The sequence below is a fragment of the Mycteria americana genome, chromosome 4 (assembly GCF_035582795.1).
Source record: "Mycteria americana isolate JAX WOST 10 ecotype Jacksonville Zoo and Gardens chromosome 4, USCA_MyAme_1.0, whole genome shotgun sequence".
Taxonomy (NCBI): Eukaryota; Metazoa; Chordata; class Aves; order Ciconiiformes; family Ciconiidae; genus Mycteria; species Mycteria americana.
In genome coordinates, this window is record NC_134368.1 from 88728650 (window position 1) to 88745533 (window position 16884).

A 16884-nucleotide genomic window follows, 5' to 3' on the forward strand; every position below is an offset into this window, starting at 1 on the left:
TACAGTGCTTTAACGTGCAGCAACAGCACTTAAGTCTAACCAAGAACAGTTACTGGCTGCAACTTTAACTTCCAGCTGTAATTAAGGAAAGTTATTCTTAAGTCTTCCAACTCATTAAGCCACTACTTCAGTGGAATTATGTGCAGGTACAACAGCAATGAATTCTGCCCAGACTTAACTGCTCATTTCTCACACATATGCTGTAGTATTAGCATACTCTAAGGCCATGTGTGGAGGCACTCAGGAAATTCACTATCTATTTGAGCACTGTTTACTGCAGTTATAGATACTATTACGGAATTCAGTACGCTTATCAAAGTGCAAGCTGCAGTTATCACAAATATGAAGCGATACACTTTGACAAGACAATATTCTTGGGTACCAGAGCACATTATCATTTAATAATAATAACAACATCCATAACAATAACTAGGTGGCCAGTTAGTTCCAGGCAAGCAGTTACAAAGGTAGGTAAACAGACAGATGTGGCGTTTTCTTCACAGCTCCCAACATGCCAGGCAAAGCAGCTTATCATTACCCCATTCTACAACTGGAAGACCGAGATAATTGGAGTGACTTCCACAGAGTCATTTAGGAATCATCAACAGTGCCAGAAATAAATTCCTGAACCCTACTGGAGTGTCTGTCTGTCAAGTAGTAACTTCTCAGTCCTTTGTGAGCATATGTCTGAACCAGACTTCCTAAGCAGTCTGAAAATTGTCTACACTGAAAACAACTTTTTTCAATAACAAAAAAAAATTTTTCTTTTTAGTCAGAAATCTGATGTAATCAGGTATGGATTAGCTATGAACTGCTTTCTGGAACCTACGTCCACATTTTTAATGTCCCTAAAGGATGCCACAGTTCACAGATATGCTACCTTGTCACTGATGCACATTCATTAAGGGATAGCAAACCCCACTTTTACACAGATACTATTACTGTGAATGTGATTGAATGATGTAGTATCACAATTTTGAGTAAGCTTTAAAACTAAAAAGGAGAAAAATGAGCAACTCTGAGAGGAAAAATGCAACAATCTGACACTGGGTCATTATCGTACGTAGGCATTAACGCATATTTTATTTTATAAATTATTTAAGGACACGTGATGATGCTGTTTCCATTTTTAGAAACAATTCAGCATATTCAATGTCCTAATCACCTTCTTTTTAAGATTACTTCAGTATTCTTTTTTTTTTTTTTATTTTAAAGAAACACAAAGTTAAGAAAAAAGCCAACAACAACACCTTGTGTCTCAACCAGGCATAGGGTTGACTCTTCAGCAACTTCTAGACAAGCATCCCTCATGAAAGAGATGCTTTTTGTTCTTTGGATATTGCGATTCCAACTGATTTGTAAGACTCCATTGACTATTTGCTCATGATCGTTTGCTCAACATTTGCCTATCCCTTCTCTGCAATTGAAATGTCAGCATTAATTACTGCGTGATGTGAACTGACCTTTATGGTAGCCATCTCAGGGGCATGCTGCTTCTGACAATGGTGTCTCACCTTCTACTTCAGCCTTTCTAATTCCCTTTCTGCCTGCAAAAGTAGTCTGGCCAAAAATAACTTGTCAGAACAAAGAGATTAATTTTCAGACAGATCAGGTCTCTGGGTCGGTTCACCACATGGTAAAACGTTTGTGCTGACATAATGGAGGATGTGGGAAAGTGTGGTTAGAGCTATGACAACTTCTTGCAGCAGCCAGAACTTAGTCTCAAAAAGACAATGAAACCAGAGCTTTTGAAAACACACTGGACTGAAAACAGAGTGGGAGAGGAGGAGGCCCAGACACAACTGAGAGCTCTTCGACAACCTGTTTTACTGGTTGGTCTCGTATCCTCTATATACAGCACTACATTTACTGTACTATCTCAGATGGGAGTCACAAAGATAAACCATCGGCAGTTTGTACAGCTCTTTCGCCACAAAAATAAAGCATGGAATGAGTACAGAGGAGCAGCAACATGCTCCTCAATACAATATTAACCTATGGGAGAATAAAAAAATAGGTTCCTGCCTTTCCTAGATTTTCCTGTGTGTCTACACTTACTCAGCCCTAACAGAAACATCTGCTTGTGCTTAACTTCACTATTTCTGTAGATGTCACTAAAATACATTTCAGAAGATGCTTTGCAGTAATTGCCCTTTACTGCTGTAAGGATCCCTCAGGTGCAAATTGCTTCTTTTGTGGCAACAGCTTTAAAGGAACTAAACTTCGTAGCACTAGGAACAAGTAAGCCAGATACAATGATAAAAATGCAGGGTTTCTTAGTACAACTCTATCCACACAAAGCATTTTTGCCGGCATGGATATGTGTTTCAGAAACCGCATCACTTAACAGCTAGGCCTGTGGGAATCTGTAGTGTAATCCCCATCCTTAAGGGGAAGCACTTCTTAATCTTTTTTGCAAGATCAGGCCATCACCTTCTGAACAGCGACTGTATTACATCTGCACTGTGCACAGTGCTGAGCAAGTAACAATGGATGATTATCCTTAAATAGTCTTCATGGCAGGCTACAGTACAAACAGAGAAAGTAGCAGTAACACACACGTGCATGTGTGTATTTCTGTGGTCTATGAATAAACTGCTTAATAAAACTGTGGTGATACATCGTGGGCCCCGATGGTCACAAAGCAGGAAAGACTTATTAATGCCATAGAATATCTGATACGTGTAGGACCACATAACAGGCTTACAGCAGATGAAATAGGATTTTTCTATAATCATGTTTTTGCTAGCCTATGAAGTTTCCTTTTTTTCACTTCTTCCCTGATCCTTGCACAAAAGCTTATGAATCCAATTTCATCTAGTCTGTTATTGGCTTGGGTGTTTCTCTTTCCCTGACAATGTACACCTGCTTCTGTACTTAATTCTGATACTTACCACCTAAAAACCAGTACTCTAATTTAAAAACAAACAAACAAACAAACAACAATAACAAAAAAACAACAAATGCAATTTTAAATAAAAAATATAATCTGGTTCCATTCAAAGGAAAGGTTTTTTTCCAGGTACAGTAAAAGGTAAAGAATACTGAATAATAATACAATTGCTAAACATAAAAATGCTGTATGAAAATTAAAGAAGAATTAGTGGGACTCTCAATCCATTCAAAATATTTTAAAAGGTCTACACAGAGCAGGACCTTACGTACCAAGCTGAGCTATTTGATGAGATTATATGGTCCTTTATTTTATGCTGCTAAGACTGGATGTCGCACTTGAATTTGTTTTAGGAATATGAATACTGTATTATTAACGTAATAGCATACAATTATGCAATATAACTGCTTCCCAGGGAAAATGCAAAATACTTATCACCAGTGATGAACAAGCTCCACAATGGGACCTGAAATGCTTATTTGCTCAAGTACTCTTCGTGTGTTCAACTTATAATTATATAATTACAGCTGGCAGGTTTACCGTATCACATTAATTTATTTCAGAACATATTGTGCCACTTTAAAGCAGCTAAGAACACAGCATTACAGAAACCTTATTGCTAGCCTCTTCTAAAGACCACGCCATCACTAAAAGGTTAATCTTCTTTATTAAAAAAGTTCTGCAGTCTTCCTGCCCCCAGCTATTTTAAGTTCCTGTGACAAGTACCATCCACATTAGGAATTTTCGCAACCTCCTGAATGTTTTGCCTGTAGAAACCGATTTTACAAGGACAATGGCATGAAGTGCTTTAACCATGACCAACCTGCTTAGCAACCTGCAGCAGGACCACAGAGGCACTGTCAGTATAAGCGCTCAGTGCTGAGCCTTGAGCAGCAATGTGCCAGAGTACCTATGTCGTATCTGCTGGCTATTGACAAACAGTGGGTGTCAGATGGTAACAGAAAGCAGAGAATGTTAATTCAAAGCACTGGAGAGCATTAGTCATGCTGGATGGCCACAGTAAGTTCTGCCAACATATTCAAGATACAGGTAGTAAATCTTGGATTTCCTGTCTTCCCTTCTTCCTCCCACCTTTCAGGAAACACACGCCCAGTCACACTTCAAAAGTAATGAAAAGGAGCAGTGTTAGGCACCCAGATTAAGCAAATTCATGTTGCTTCAACACAAAAAATAAAACAAACAATCCGAGTTAAACAAAAAGAGAAAGTTTGTCAGTCTTACTCCACGAACTTCTGCTAACAGCACCTGTGCCACTATATGCTTCACCATCACTGAAGCGTTCATCGTCAGAGTGTTTAAAGGCTGTACAACATATAAATTGGTTTGAGAAAAAGGAATACCCTTTAATACATCCTGTAGAAGCAGAAATTAATACATCCTGTAGAAGCAGAAAGACATACTAGGCTTTGTGGATTTAAAGATGGTTAAATGATAGTTCAAAAGACTGGGAGAAAATTCAACACAGTGACTATAAGGCTATAAGCAATCTAAAGGCCATTTATCGCAATAATTACACAAGTAGCTGAATGTTTTTCAAACAGAGAAAATGTAGCAAACACATGTCTGAGAGAAATAACTTCACGGATCATGATGCAGCAGAAAATAATTTATTTTGAATCACATTTGTTTGCTTTCGCTTGCAGCTTTGCAAGCATTAAAAAAATAGTAGTATCTGGAGCCTAAACATCATATTTTCTCAAGAGGGTAACTTATCAGCATAAACCCCATTTCAAAAAGTAATACAAGCACCTTAGGAACATGAACGCCATTAACTTCCAGTACTATTTAGAACAACAAGTGTATTTGTGTTCTTTGTAAAAGGAAAAAACCCAACCCTGCAAACCTGTGTTCCTAAATCCCTAGGACTTTTTGAAATTAGTAATTCTACAAATTATTTGCATGAAATAATAATAACCATAAAATGGCATACGTTAAGATACTGTAATATTAATTAACACTGCCAAGAGTAAAAAAGAAAGAAAATTCTTGCAAATGTGCGTATATTTATCAGATGCCACTGTGATTAAAATTTTTAAGAAGCCCTTTGTGAACTTCTGGAAAGGGATGTTTTTAAGCTATTTCCTTAATTATGTGCTGTATAAAACTGCAGTACTTTACCAATCCCTCCAGAAGTTCACAGAAATTTCCTTGGGATTTAGCTAAGTGGTACAACATACGCCTCCTGTCTGTACATACAATAGACTCTGAAACCAAAGTGCCAAACTTATTAGCATGTTGTTACTTCATGTCATGCCGTATTTATCTGTGATTCGTGTGTGCCGAAAGCTCCCTCAAGGGAACAGTCTCCTCACCTTCCGCCTTATGCATTTTCTTACACAAATGTTTCCAGTTAGGCAGAACTCCTAGATATATGTATCTGAAATAGGTGGCATTGATCCAAAAAATTTACTGCTCAAATTCCTCTTTATGGGAGGGTCAAACCCAGCTTTGGGACAGCTCTACATTTAAATTTTAAAATCTGAAGTCAGGAAATGTTCTCATTTGTTGATTTGGTTCAGATAAGGTTTTTATGAAAAAGATGTAGGTGTCCAGGATTTTGGTTTGGGTCAACTTTTGGCATCTCTATTCAAATGCCATAATGACTACATCATTAAAAAAGGCCATTACATAGAACTTCATTTCAAGCACTGCACAATGAAGATGTCAAAGTACGTAAGCAGCTATCTTGAGCCTCTATTACAGGCTACTTAAGTGATACGGAATAGGAACTTAGCCAAGTTGCTCACCTTCTTCATCTGAAACGTCCAGGACCTCAGTCATTGTCTCAGGTACATTTAGCTTGTGCTTCTCTGTCACAGTCTGCAAAGACAGAATCATCAGTCCTCAAATTAAACACCAAAAGAAGCAGCAAAGTTTACAGCAGGATATTTTCAACAGCAGTGGGATCTGCTGAGACATTTCATAATGTGTTTCCCCTTCCCCAACTTTATTTTTCATCTTTACTCCAGAAGCTCCTATTCTCAGTGCTGTATAAGGTAACATTTATTCTGGCAGAAAAGTACAAAAAAATAAAGATAATGAGCTGGTCAGAGGAATAAAAGAAAAGAAAAGAAAGCTCTCAGCAAATTTATTTATAAATGGTGCATGTAGAACAATTCAGCTCGATGTTTCCAAGATGATTTTAAAATGAATTAGGTAATGTCTACAGAAGAACTTCAGAAAGTTGTATGTGGCATATGGAAATTATTAAATCGTAAAGCATTTGGAAATGAAGTTATGAAGGATGTGAAATTTTTAAACTAAAAAAAGATGGGAAGGACTTACACAGATCACTTGAAACATTCCCTCCCCCCAGAAGTGACTACACTGCATATTAATGATATACTTTTCATAAATCATGTATATTCCCCCAAATCACATATGCATCAGGGGAAAAAAAGTTACTTGAAGATTCTGATATATTTTGTGCACCCAAAAGCTTAAAATATTGTGATAAAAGGCAAGCATGGACCGGGGACGGCTGGGAGGACACTGTTTAAGCGTGAGAGCACAGAGTAGGAGAACACAGGAAGATTTTTTTTTTTTAATATGATTTTATCTTCGTAAGTGACTTTCAGGAGGAAACAGAAGATGTTCAGGGGAGCTGAATCAAGAATGGGGACATCCTTTTAGTATCAAGACACACGCTGAAGGAGGAGATGAAGAACATAATGAGAAATTGTAGGAAGTGCAAGGTGTGAAAAAGTTGCCTGCAGGAAACTCTTCAGTGTGTTACGATCCAGGAGCCAAAATGCCAAGGACTTAAAAAAGAGCAGCGATCAGAACAGCATTAGTCACACCAGAAAAATAAGTATTTCCCGGGCTCCACCCAGATCTGCAACCAGTCAGCGGAACTGCGGAGCTGTGGAGGGGAGTCAACATATCGCCCTTTAAGGTATGTAGCAGCAGATGTGCCCCTTTGGCATGGGGAGGAATGTCAGGAGGCCATGTGTCTTGTGAAACTCCCACTGAGGTAGTACTTCACTCCCTATTGTGGATGGTATCTATCAAGCATAAATTAACATTACAGGCAGAAGTAGTGAAAGAGCATACAATCTGAGGGATAATTAATGTCAGCCAAATCCCGAGTCCCTTACACAATATGCTTTTGGGAAAATGCCCATTGATATCAAGCAGAGAAGGCAATAGCAGTTTTTGTTGTGCAAAACTTACTAGGTATTTCCCGGTTCTGTTTTGTACTTCTCTATTTCTAACAAACCGACAAAGATAGCATTCTTGATTATTATAAGATACTGCACTTTTATGAAGTTGCCAACAGCATAATTACTTTGGAAATTTGTTTTAAAAGTCTGCTTTACATTTTTGAAATATATTTAACTGTGACAGCAGTTTTCAATTCACCCTCCTGAGGTACAGGGAAAGAGCAATGCCCTCTGCTTCAAATGGCAATCCCAATTAGGCCTCCTAAATTCACTCTTACCCACGATTCTAGACAATTAATTATTTCTGTTGCAGTGTTTTTTGTAACACATGTTCTGTGTTGTAAATTAGTTTATATTCACCAAATGCCTCCACCAATACGTCTGGCTTTTCCCCCCTGCATTCCCACAGCTTTCCTCAGACAGAAATGTCAGGCAGCAGCAGGGTGACAAAGCCAGCGACGACAGATGGGGAGGATGCTATCATGCAGGTGACGTTGACCTCCTCTCTTAAACCATACAGCAGTAAGTTAACAAAGACATCGTAAATGTAAAAAAAAAAAAAAAAAAAAAAAAAATCACTGACACTGGGCTAAAGAAATAAAACCAAGTTGAAGGGGGCTGTATGTTTTTCAAGTGAAGCGGAAAGCACTGTATGTAAGTACCAATTTACTGGCACTTTAATTTTAATTGCCATTGCAATTGTATCTACACAAAGTGTACTGCAAATTCTCTATTGCCAGTTCGTATGTTCCCCACGTAAAATAACTGAAAAGTCAGGGAAAAAACCAAAGGCAGGAGGAGGTGACCAAATTCTGAAGAAAGGGGGAAGAAGGGGTCTGCCTAGGAGTCACAAATGCTAGTTTTTGCATGTCTGCTGTATGACCAAAATTTATTTAAGAAAACTTGGTTCCCAACCTTAGCTTATGTACAAAATCTGTTTGATTAGAAGAACACGGAAGTGAAAGGATGCTGCGGTACTCTAGTCCACAAGCTACAGGTATAGACGTACATTGTATATTGTCTTTATATTAACTTAGACCTGCAGACCCTAGTAACTAAGGTTTATTTATCGTGATATCAATTTATCCATAAATTAGGTTTTTACAGGCCCTTAGATAATAACAATCTGGTCTCTGTCTAAGGCTCTCAGACATTATTATTTATTTACAGAGAAGTAATGATACTTTATTTACTTCCTGATTTTCCCTTCAGTCAGAGAAAATGATTACATAATTTAACAATTGAAACAAAGTTTGGAAAACAGAATCAAGAGTGTGTGCGTGCGAATGTTTCAGAAGAACAAAAAACCTGCAATGCTATCTCTGGAACACTGAATTCAGCAAGAATCATTAATTCTACATCAATGCCCAAGAGAAATTGTGAATTAATGTTTTTAAATGAACTTTTAATATAATACTAGAATTTTTTTAATTGATAGGCACATTAGAAATGGCAAATACTCTCAAAACTTAAAATCCCTATCTAGCCCCCTGAACGGCCCACTTTGAAAATGCCTCAATGTGCATTTCTCAAACTCCCTACTGTTTAGTGCCACTGAGAATTCAATTATGTACTTTACTTCAGGCTTCTGTATTTAAGACTTTCATTGTAAGGCCAGATTTTCATCTGGTGGCATAGAAGAATTCAAGTATATAACTCAGGTATATAAACCTTTGTGTACATTCAGCGATTCCTTACTCAACAGCAGCACACTGTAAACAATCTCAGAGCTCCTCATATATTCATTTGTCCACAGGAAGACTATGTCAGTTCGTATAAATACCCCAAACCTTAATTGCATAGCAAACCTTTGAAAGTCTAGCTTATTCTGATTTATTTCCTGTTCATCTCTAATCTGTGAGTAAAAACAAGTGCATCTCTATTGCTTTATACTCATGTGGCTCCACTAACAACAACACTAATGCAGGTAAGAGGAAAATTTGTTCAAAGCTAGACCAAAGGCTTTGGCACTGGAGATCTTTTCCTCATCTCACATGCCAGTGACTTGAATATCAATAAAGCACCAGCCTGTCTAACATCCTCCACGCATCACTCCGCTACAACCTTAGAGAATGAAGTAGCTATGGTGACAGCACCTTTTTTTCAGTGCTAAATGCCGTGTTCTGGTTTGGCAACACCAACCTCACCATCTGGAGAACTTTACTGCAGGGAGTGCCTGTGAGTGCCTGTTATTTATCCCTCCTTTTTAGGACTTGTTCTAAATGATGTTTAATCAACATTCCCCACCACAAACACCACCACCAGAGGTTTATATTCTGTATATACCTAAGGTACAAGACTCAGACAAATTCATAGCTGAAAAATCTGAGGAGTTTATCGGGGGCTCCCACCTAACTTTTAAAAGCTTTGTACACAGACACAGTTCAAGATTTCACATTTCTCTTACGTGAAAGCATTAGAGGTCAACTATGCAAGGAAGGTTCAGTATTTGATTCAGTCCTGAACCCCAAGCATCTGGTATCTGGTAGAACACTCCATTACCCTCAAAGTTTAAAGAAACATTTATCCAAAGTAAATAACTCACAGGTGTCTTTTCATAGCGTAATCCCTATTATTACAAAGCGTCTAATACTTACATATGACAAGGTACAAGGCTCCACAGTGCAACACAATGTACGATAGAAAGGAAGTTACAACTTCTATCAGGCAGAAATGGAAAAAGTGTGCCAGGACACAGCACAGAGAACAGCAAAGGTGTCACTTGAGGGTAAAAAATATACTTCTGAAAAGAGCTAAAGTTTCTTGAAAAATTTTACCTAGGTTTTATTTTTCTAAATCTCTGAATAGATACATATGTGTTTATGCACGTACACATGTGATGTGCTATATGATTAAACAAGAACACGAAATAAATAACAACAAAAACATACAGTCTTTATTAAGAGACTTCTGGAATTATGCTGGAATTTCTTGTCCAAACCTGACTCAGACTGATCTTTGCAGGTCATTAATAAATTATGGCTCACTCTATTTGTAACCTTATGCCATGCTGCTTTTATTCCATCTTCCTCAGTTAGTATCAGTGGGACTTGCTGTCAGCATGTGACAAAATCAAAATTATTTTCCCATTTCTTTACAAGAGACTTTGGATTTCTTCCCTTCCTCTAACCCTCTCCCTGATTGAGTAGTGGCATCTTTTAAGTAGTCTGTGGATTTTTATGGCTCTGAGCTCCTAAATGACATCTAGATCTGATAGGTTTTCTAGATTGATAATCTTTCTTGCATTAAAAAAAAACCCAAACAAAAAGCATGACCTTTGAACAGTGTTTCAAGTTAAAACGCAGTAATGGAAATTAAAAATAATTTCTTAAGTGATGCACTATTTCTAAAGTTTTCCCTTCCTACCTGCTAAAATATTTGTAGATGGGAGGTGAAAGTCCAAGAAGAGAAAACCTTCCCCTCCCAGAGTGTCAGAATATATCAGTTTTTCCTGGCTTAAAGCAACAGTACCACCTTGCTGATGTTCAGCACATACTATTCACAAACCCTGAAGTCAAAATACAGACTACCAAGAGTGTGGAGGACTGAGAGGACTGAGCACATAAGGAAAGATTCTTTTGTATTTTGGAAAAAACAGGATCTATTTGAACTGAAAGTGACTTGAACTGAAAGTAAAAAGATGATTGATGTGATTCAGAGCCATCTAGGGAGCATCATTAAGCTTGGCACCAGTCCACGGCTGGTGAAAATGCTAAGAAGCTTGCTGTGGTGTGCTGCGATGGTTGAGCCTCAGTAGTTGTCAAAACTGTGGAAATGTACAGACAGACTGAAAAGGAGAGGTGAAAAAAGAAATGGAGAAACAGGACAGGATCTAAACAACAACGCACAAACTTCTGGAAAGTTTGGGTTTGCAGCTAGGACCCGTATCTAGAAAAAAGTTTTCCTCTGCTTTTGAATAGTTGTTTTCCATCTGTATGCACATAGATTTTGCTACCTAGCTCAGTGAAGCCTGTTGTGTTGCATACACTTCCACATGCTTAAAAGATATACTGAAAGCATTGTAGCACTTTTGCAAAAATCCAACAGAAAGGGGGGGCTGAAACCAGAAAATAAAAAAAGGAAAGAGATACATGGAGAGTCCGGGGGAAGAAGAGAAAGACAACATTCTGAATAAAGGAGAGAGACATTTTAATGCATCTGCAACTCACAGTTGTGGTGGTGGTAATCTCCTCCGTTACAACCTTCAGCGTATCGACCACTGAGATATATCCCAGACGCCTTGCAATAGCTAAGGCAGTGTTACCATTCTGAAGAGAAAAGAGAGAAGGGGAGAGAGAGAGCGCAATGAGAGGGAGGATTGTGATGTGAACCAATGAGATCACTCTCAACACTGCATGAGCCAGCATTTCCATCCAAAACAAGGCGCAGCCTAGGAAAATCACTGTTTTTTTACCGTTACATCTGACTCTGTCTTTGTAACTTCTTTAAGACTATAGCCCTGATTACCATGGTAACACAACACACTTACATCTGCCTGCTATTCTAAATAAGAAAGTGCTGTATGGTTTAACCCTTCAGTGCTCAAATTTCACTACACAGAAAGTGTCTCGTCTGCAGAAGTTCATGTTTTATTTTGCATAAACGGCTCTACATCAGAAATACTCTTCTAAAAAAAGTATTTTAAAATGTTACAGTTTCACGTCCAGTTGAAACTATTAAATCTTTATCAGGTACAGTTCCCTCTTTGGGGAATACATGACAACAGCTGTACTGTCTCCACATACACTTCTATTCCTCCTTACAAGAAAAATGTAGATCCAATAGAAGTACACAGAAGCTAATGATTTAACAAACACAAAACCAACCTGTATAAGGCTTGGGGGTGGGGAATTAATTGCCATTTAAATACATTTATTTGCAGTTCAAATGCCCATGATATATAGATGTGCCATTCATCAAACGGACACTAAAATGATAATTTATTAAATATTTCAGCCTATTTATCTCCATTTCATCGCCTGGAACATTGGCAGTCCACGGTCCCTGTGTCACTCCACTTGGGAAGGGGAGGAAGGGAGGTGTTCCGTGACTCTTTGTAAAGAGCTCTACACAGAATTGTTTTACGTTATTTTGCACTGAACCAAAGGACGACATGCTGGCCTCCTGGGGGCATCATGGAAAGCCACTGTACCACTCTTTGCACTCAAACGATTTCTCTTGTGACACCACTGCACTGTGCGCAGGATGTCAGCCTGAGGGCTTCTCTCTACTTCAGTACTGGCTTTAGTTATCCATAATTTAAGTTCGTCTGTCTCAGTCTAGCTCAGCAACCCTGAAGCAACACAGTGTTTGTGGCAGCACAAAATGACTAGATTAGCATCATCACAGCACAAATAATTTGACTGTTACTGTCACTTGCACATTAACTGCTCATATCCCACTCCCATATCCCCCTGCCAGGTGTCTCAGGTTGAAATTCTCTCTTATCTCAAGCTAGAGGTTGCTATGTGTGGACGAGAACAGACCTAGTACCTGAGAAAGCATGCAAACTGTGCAGTAAAGACACACCCTTGAGACCCTGCCTGGATTTGGGCATGACAGCCCCAACGTGAGGACTGAAAGCAAATAGAGACACCTTCGGTTGAATATGCCCAATAGTACCTACAGCCCCGGAAGCTGACTACAGTGGTCTCTTGCTTGATGATCTGGTGCATAAACCGGTATTTTGGGTAACTTCGCAGAAGATTATTCAATGTGATCGTTCCAGGACCAAACAGGGCACCAGTGCTGATTTAAGCATGCACAATATATGTACACAGAAACCTGATCCACTCTGGGGAATGACACGAGTTTTGGAAATTCTGGCTGCATTTTAAAGATTACCCAATTAGAGGTGACTAATAACAACATCAACATGAAATAGGACAGTTGCATTCCTGGCTGACTGCAGAGAAGGAGCTGTGCCAGAGGTTATTGATGGTCTTTGAGGACGCATTAACATCAGTGAACTCAGTAAGAACCTGAAACAGATCCAGCGGATAGAGGCACAGAAATTTGGGTCTAAATCTTCAAAAAAGCCCAGGTTCTGACTTCCCCTTAATTTTTATGGAAAAATCTTTATCCAGATATCAATTTACAGATTGAAGTGTTGAGGCAGAGGGCAACCGAACAAGCACAGCACAGCTAGCTGTGGCCAGCCTGACCGTGCAGCTCAGAAATCAGTTTCCCCACCATCATAAGCGCACAATGAGTTAGATCTGATCTAAACTACCTTAAGGGGATACGGAAAAGAAGAGGAAGTTACATTTATACATCTGACAACCAGCCTTATGAGTAATACTTTCACCAAAACAAAGGCTTGCTGTCAAGCCCTAAGAAAGGAAAGAAAAGAACTGTCCAGGGAAACAAGTTCCCACTGGCACTTTACAGACTTACAGTGGTGATGGCGTTGGGCTTGGCCCCGTGCTGGAGAAGAACATTAATGATGTGAGTGTGGCCTTGTTGAGCAGCTTGGTGAAGAGGGGTGTATCCATTCTGTTGTCCACAGTGGTTATGATAAAAGCAAACAAACAAAGAACAACAACCACCAGTAATTACACTAGGCACTTCGCTTTGCTTCTTTCTGCTCCTTTTGAGACATTTCAAACAGAAATTATGCCATCAATCGATCCAAAGATAATAAATCTTCAGTAATAATAATACTCCTTCCCCAGATTAATGAAAAGATAAAGGAAGATAATATTTTTATTCACAAATCATCTTTCACTTCACAATATAAACAACCTCTGGAAAGACAGATAATTCCTCATTTCCTAAATCAGAGGGAGGAACAAAGAGGAACACTAAAGTTAAAGTGGCACGCTAAGGACATAAAATCATAGCTGAGGCAGAGAACATTTTTCTTCCTCTCAGTCTTAGTTTTTTATAGAAGCCCCAAGATTTGCCTTTAAAATATTTGAGCCAATTTAAAAAATGTATCATTTTTAACAGCAGTGATTTGAGACTAATGGCTTTTAAGAAGGCTAACAACATATACCTGTTACAAATGTCAATCAGTTTTAGCTTTACTTTGCCTTCAAAAGGCTTGACCAAGCTGTAATTACTCTTAAAAACATGTACACAATGTCTGTACTCCATATACTTATCTGCTCCAGTGATTTATTCTAATGTTACACAATCCAGAAACATATCCAAAGTGTACTTCAGCTAGTTGATCTGAGATGGTATTGTGTAAGTCCAGTCAGGCAATTCATTTACAAAATTATTTGCAATTGGCTTTGAAAGCAAGCAGAGAATAAACTGGAAGAAAACACCAAGTTGATCTCACTGTACACTTATGTAAAGCCTGGGGGCAGGCTCTGAAAGACACACTCCAAAAGTCATCTCTTTTGCAAATGAACAGATGCAAGTAATGCTTTGTACTACTAATTAAACAGTGATAGTCCAGAACTGTTACAGTTCTTATATTTACAGTATGTGTGCATGGACTACTAAGAAATCGAAGGAGGATTTTACTGGAAGTTGTAGTGCAAAGTAAATTTGCTATCTTTACTTAAATATTAGTGCAGTCCTTCAAAACCAGAATTCAGCCATATTATTTTTCACTGGAGATGGCACAAAGCATCACGCAGGCTTTTTCTAGTTAAAGACCAAGCTGCAAAAGAGGTTACTTATTCTTTCACATGCCTATCCTGAATCCAGCCAAGATGGATTTGCTCTTTAAAACTGAGTCCACAGTACCAATCAACAGATTGCCAGTATTTTTACTGGTCCCTAGGTGTGAGATTTTGGAGAACCACGGCCCCATACTCTCACACAAACTTGCTGACATTAATGAAATTATTCTAAATAAGTTAAATACCTGGGGAAATGGTGTCAGAATCTGGCCCAGTGGCCCCTTAGACATTGAGTGAGACCTAATACTAAAGACACAAGTATGTCTGTCCCTTTAGTTAGCCTCCAAATACCTCAGCTGAATGTCTTGGCAGCTATCATTTGGATCCTGCTCGTGTCTGCTTTATTAATTCTTATCAGCTGTTTTTCTAGCAGTGTTGCCTGTTCTTTTGGAATCCCTGGTTTTTGCCCATTGACTTTGGGTGATCTCATGAGGGCTGGGCCAGCATCTTCTATTTATTTACTTTGCTGTTTCCTACCACATTGAGCTGTGACCAGTGTGATGAAGTAGTGCCTCTTTGAGAAACGAATCCATCCCATCGGTCGCAGCTAGGGACAGAGGAGCTGGCCAGAGGGACCAGCAGACCTGTGATTTTGATTGGATCTTACAAATACTAAGTACGTCACTAGAAATATCAATGGACTTCTTCATGTTGATGCCAAGACATCCAATCTGAAGCTAGTAGCTAGCTATTGCCCTAAGCCAGCTTTAACTAAGCTGAAGCCCTGCAGCTCCTGAGTTAGCCTTCTCTTTCTGATAAAGGTGATGTGATGATATCTGGGATGCAACACACTGCTGCTGTCACCAGAACCTCTCTGTGTATACTTAGGAGATACACAATTCTTGCTACAAAATGCATCGCATCCAGCTGTTGTGCCCACCAGTTTATACTAGAAGAAACCGCTGAAGTCAGTGGATTTCATTCAGACTTTGGCTATAGGCGGTCAGGTCCATTTCAGTATAACTGGTCAGTAACAGTGTACCCAGATTCCCCTCAAAAAAACCCTCAAACCTGTCTTCAGTAAACTGCATTCCCCACCACAGCTGCTTCCTCTCCCAAAGTCATACCACCCACGCTTTGATCAGCAGTAATTCTTCCCACTCTTCTCCCAGCAGATTGGAGAGAACCTGGCATCACCCTCAAAGTGTCTGAATTGTTACTTACTAGTTTGGCAGCACACCGGCATTACACTGGTGTAAACCATGTGTAAATGAGATCAGAAACAAGCTCACATTTGTTAGTTTGCAAGTAAAAAGAAGAAAGGAAAAAACCAATGAAATTGATTCTCTATCTCCTCCTTTCATACGCCCAGAGTTATCCGACTTTTCTTTTGTGAACACTATACACAGACATGTAGCCGAGAGAAGGCATTCCACTACAGCCACGAATCACCATATGGTGACACCTACCATGCAATAATTATAGTTTCTTAGTGAAAAGGCACCTGTGGTATGTATTCGTAGCACCTGGTTACCAGGTTCATAATAAAGAGCAAAAGCAATCAATGAAAAATTCTTTACCTTTGTTTTAGCATTGACATTTGCTCCCTGCTTGAGAAGAAAATTCACCATTTTGATGTTTCCGTAGTGACACGCCACAATTAAAGGTGTATAACCAAGCTACAATAAGAGAACAAAGAAGTAAAACTGCAAGCTCAGTGGAACATTCCTTTTACAATGGTAGCATCCTTTGGCACACTGGAGACAGTAGCCACTCCATGATTTACCTTTGTCTGAGCATCTTGGTTTGCACCGTGTTTTGTGAGTATTTCAGCTACGCTCACTTTATCCTCTTGAGCTGCAAGGTGTAAGGATGTCAGTCCAGTCTGGAGGTGGAATATACAAAATAAATAAATAAAGATAAAAATAAGACTAAAACCTACTTTACACAAGGAAAGAAATCTAGACTTTCCCGCTTTCTCATCTTTAAAACATGAAGAGATCCTAACTATAGCTTCTAAGTATGTGTGTTTGTTTTAAACAACATAGAGATTGATGTTTCTCCTGTTCCGGCTGACAAACAGCTCCAAAGCAATTACATCACCATAACCACAGAGTAAAACTTTCAGGCATCAATGATCACGCTCGGATTTTACACAATAATGTCACTTAGGAAGCTGAGGAGCCCATTAATAAATTAGGGAAGCACGTTCACTGTGCTTCCCACTCCT

The 16884-nt window shown here is 39.0% G+C and overlaps 1 protein-coding gene across 9 annotated transcripts in view; it reads right to left on the reverse strand.

The window, feature by feature from the left end:
• The window catches only part of ANK2 (ankyrin 2), a 203607-nt gene that overhangs the window by 80683 nt on the left and 106040 nt on the right, over positions 1 to 16884 (reverse strand). For all 9 annotated transcript variants that reach the window (XM_075501226.1, XM_075501225.1, XM_075501222.1 and 6 more), the window contains 5 exons: positions 16441 to 16539; positions 16235 to 16333; positions 13474 to 13572; positions 11247 to 11345; positions 5662 to 5734 (listed from right to left, as the gene is read on the reverse strand). In XM_075501226.1, the coding sequence (XP_075357341.1) occupies positions 5662 to 5734; positions 11247 to 11345; positions 13474 to 13572; positions 16235 to 16333; positions 16441 to 16539 (469 nt within the window). The remainder of the gene's footprint in view (positions 1 to 5661; positions 5735 to 11246; positions 11346 to 13473; positions 13573 to 16234; positions 16334 to 16440; positions 16540 to 16884) is intronic.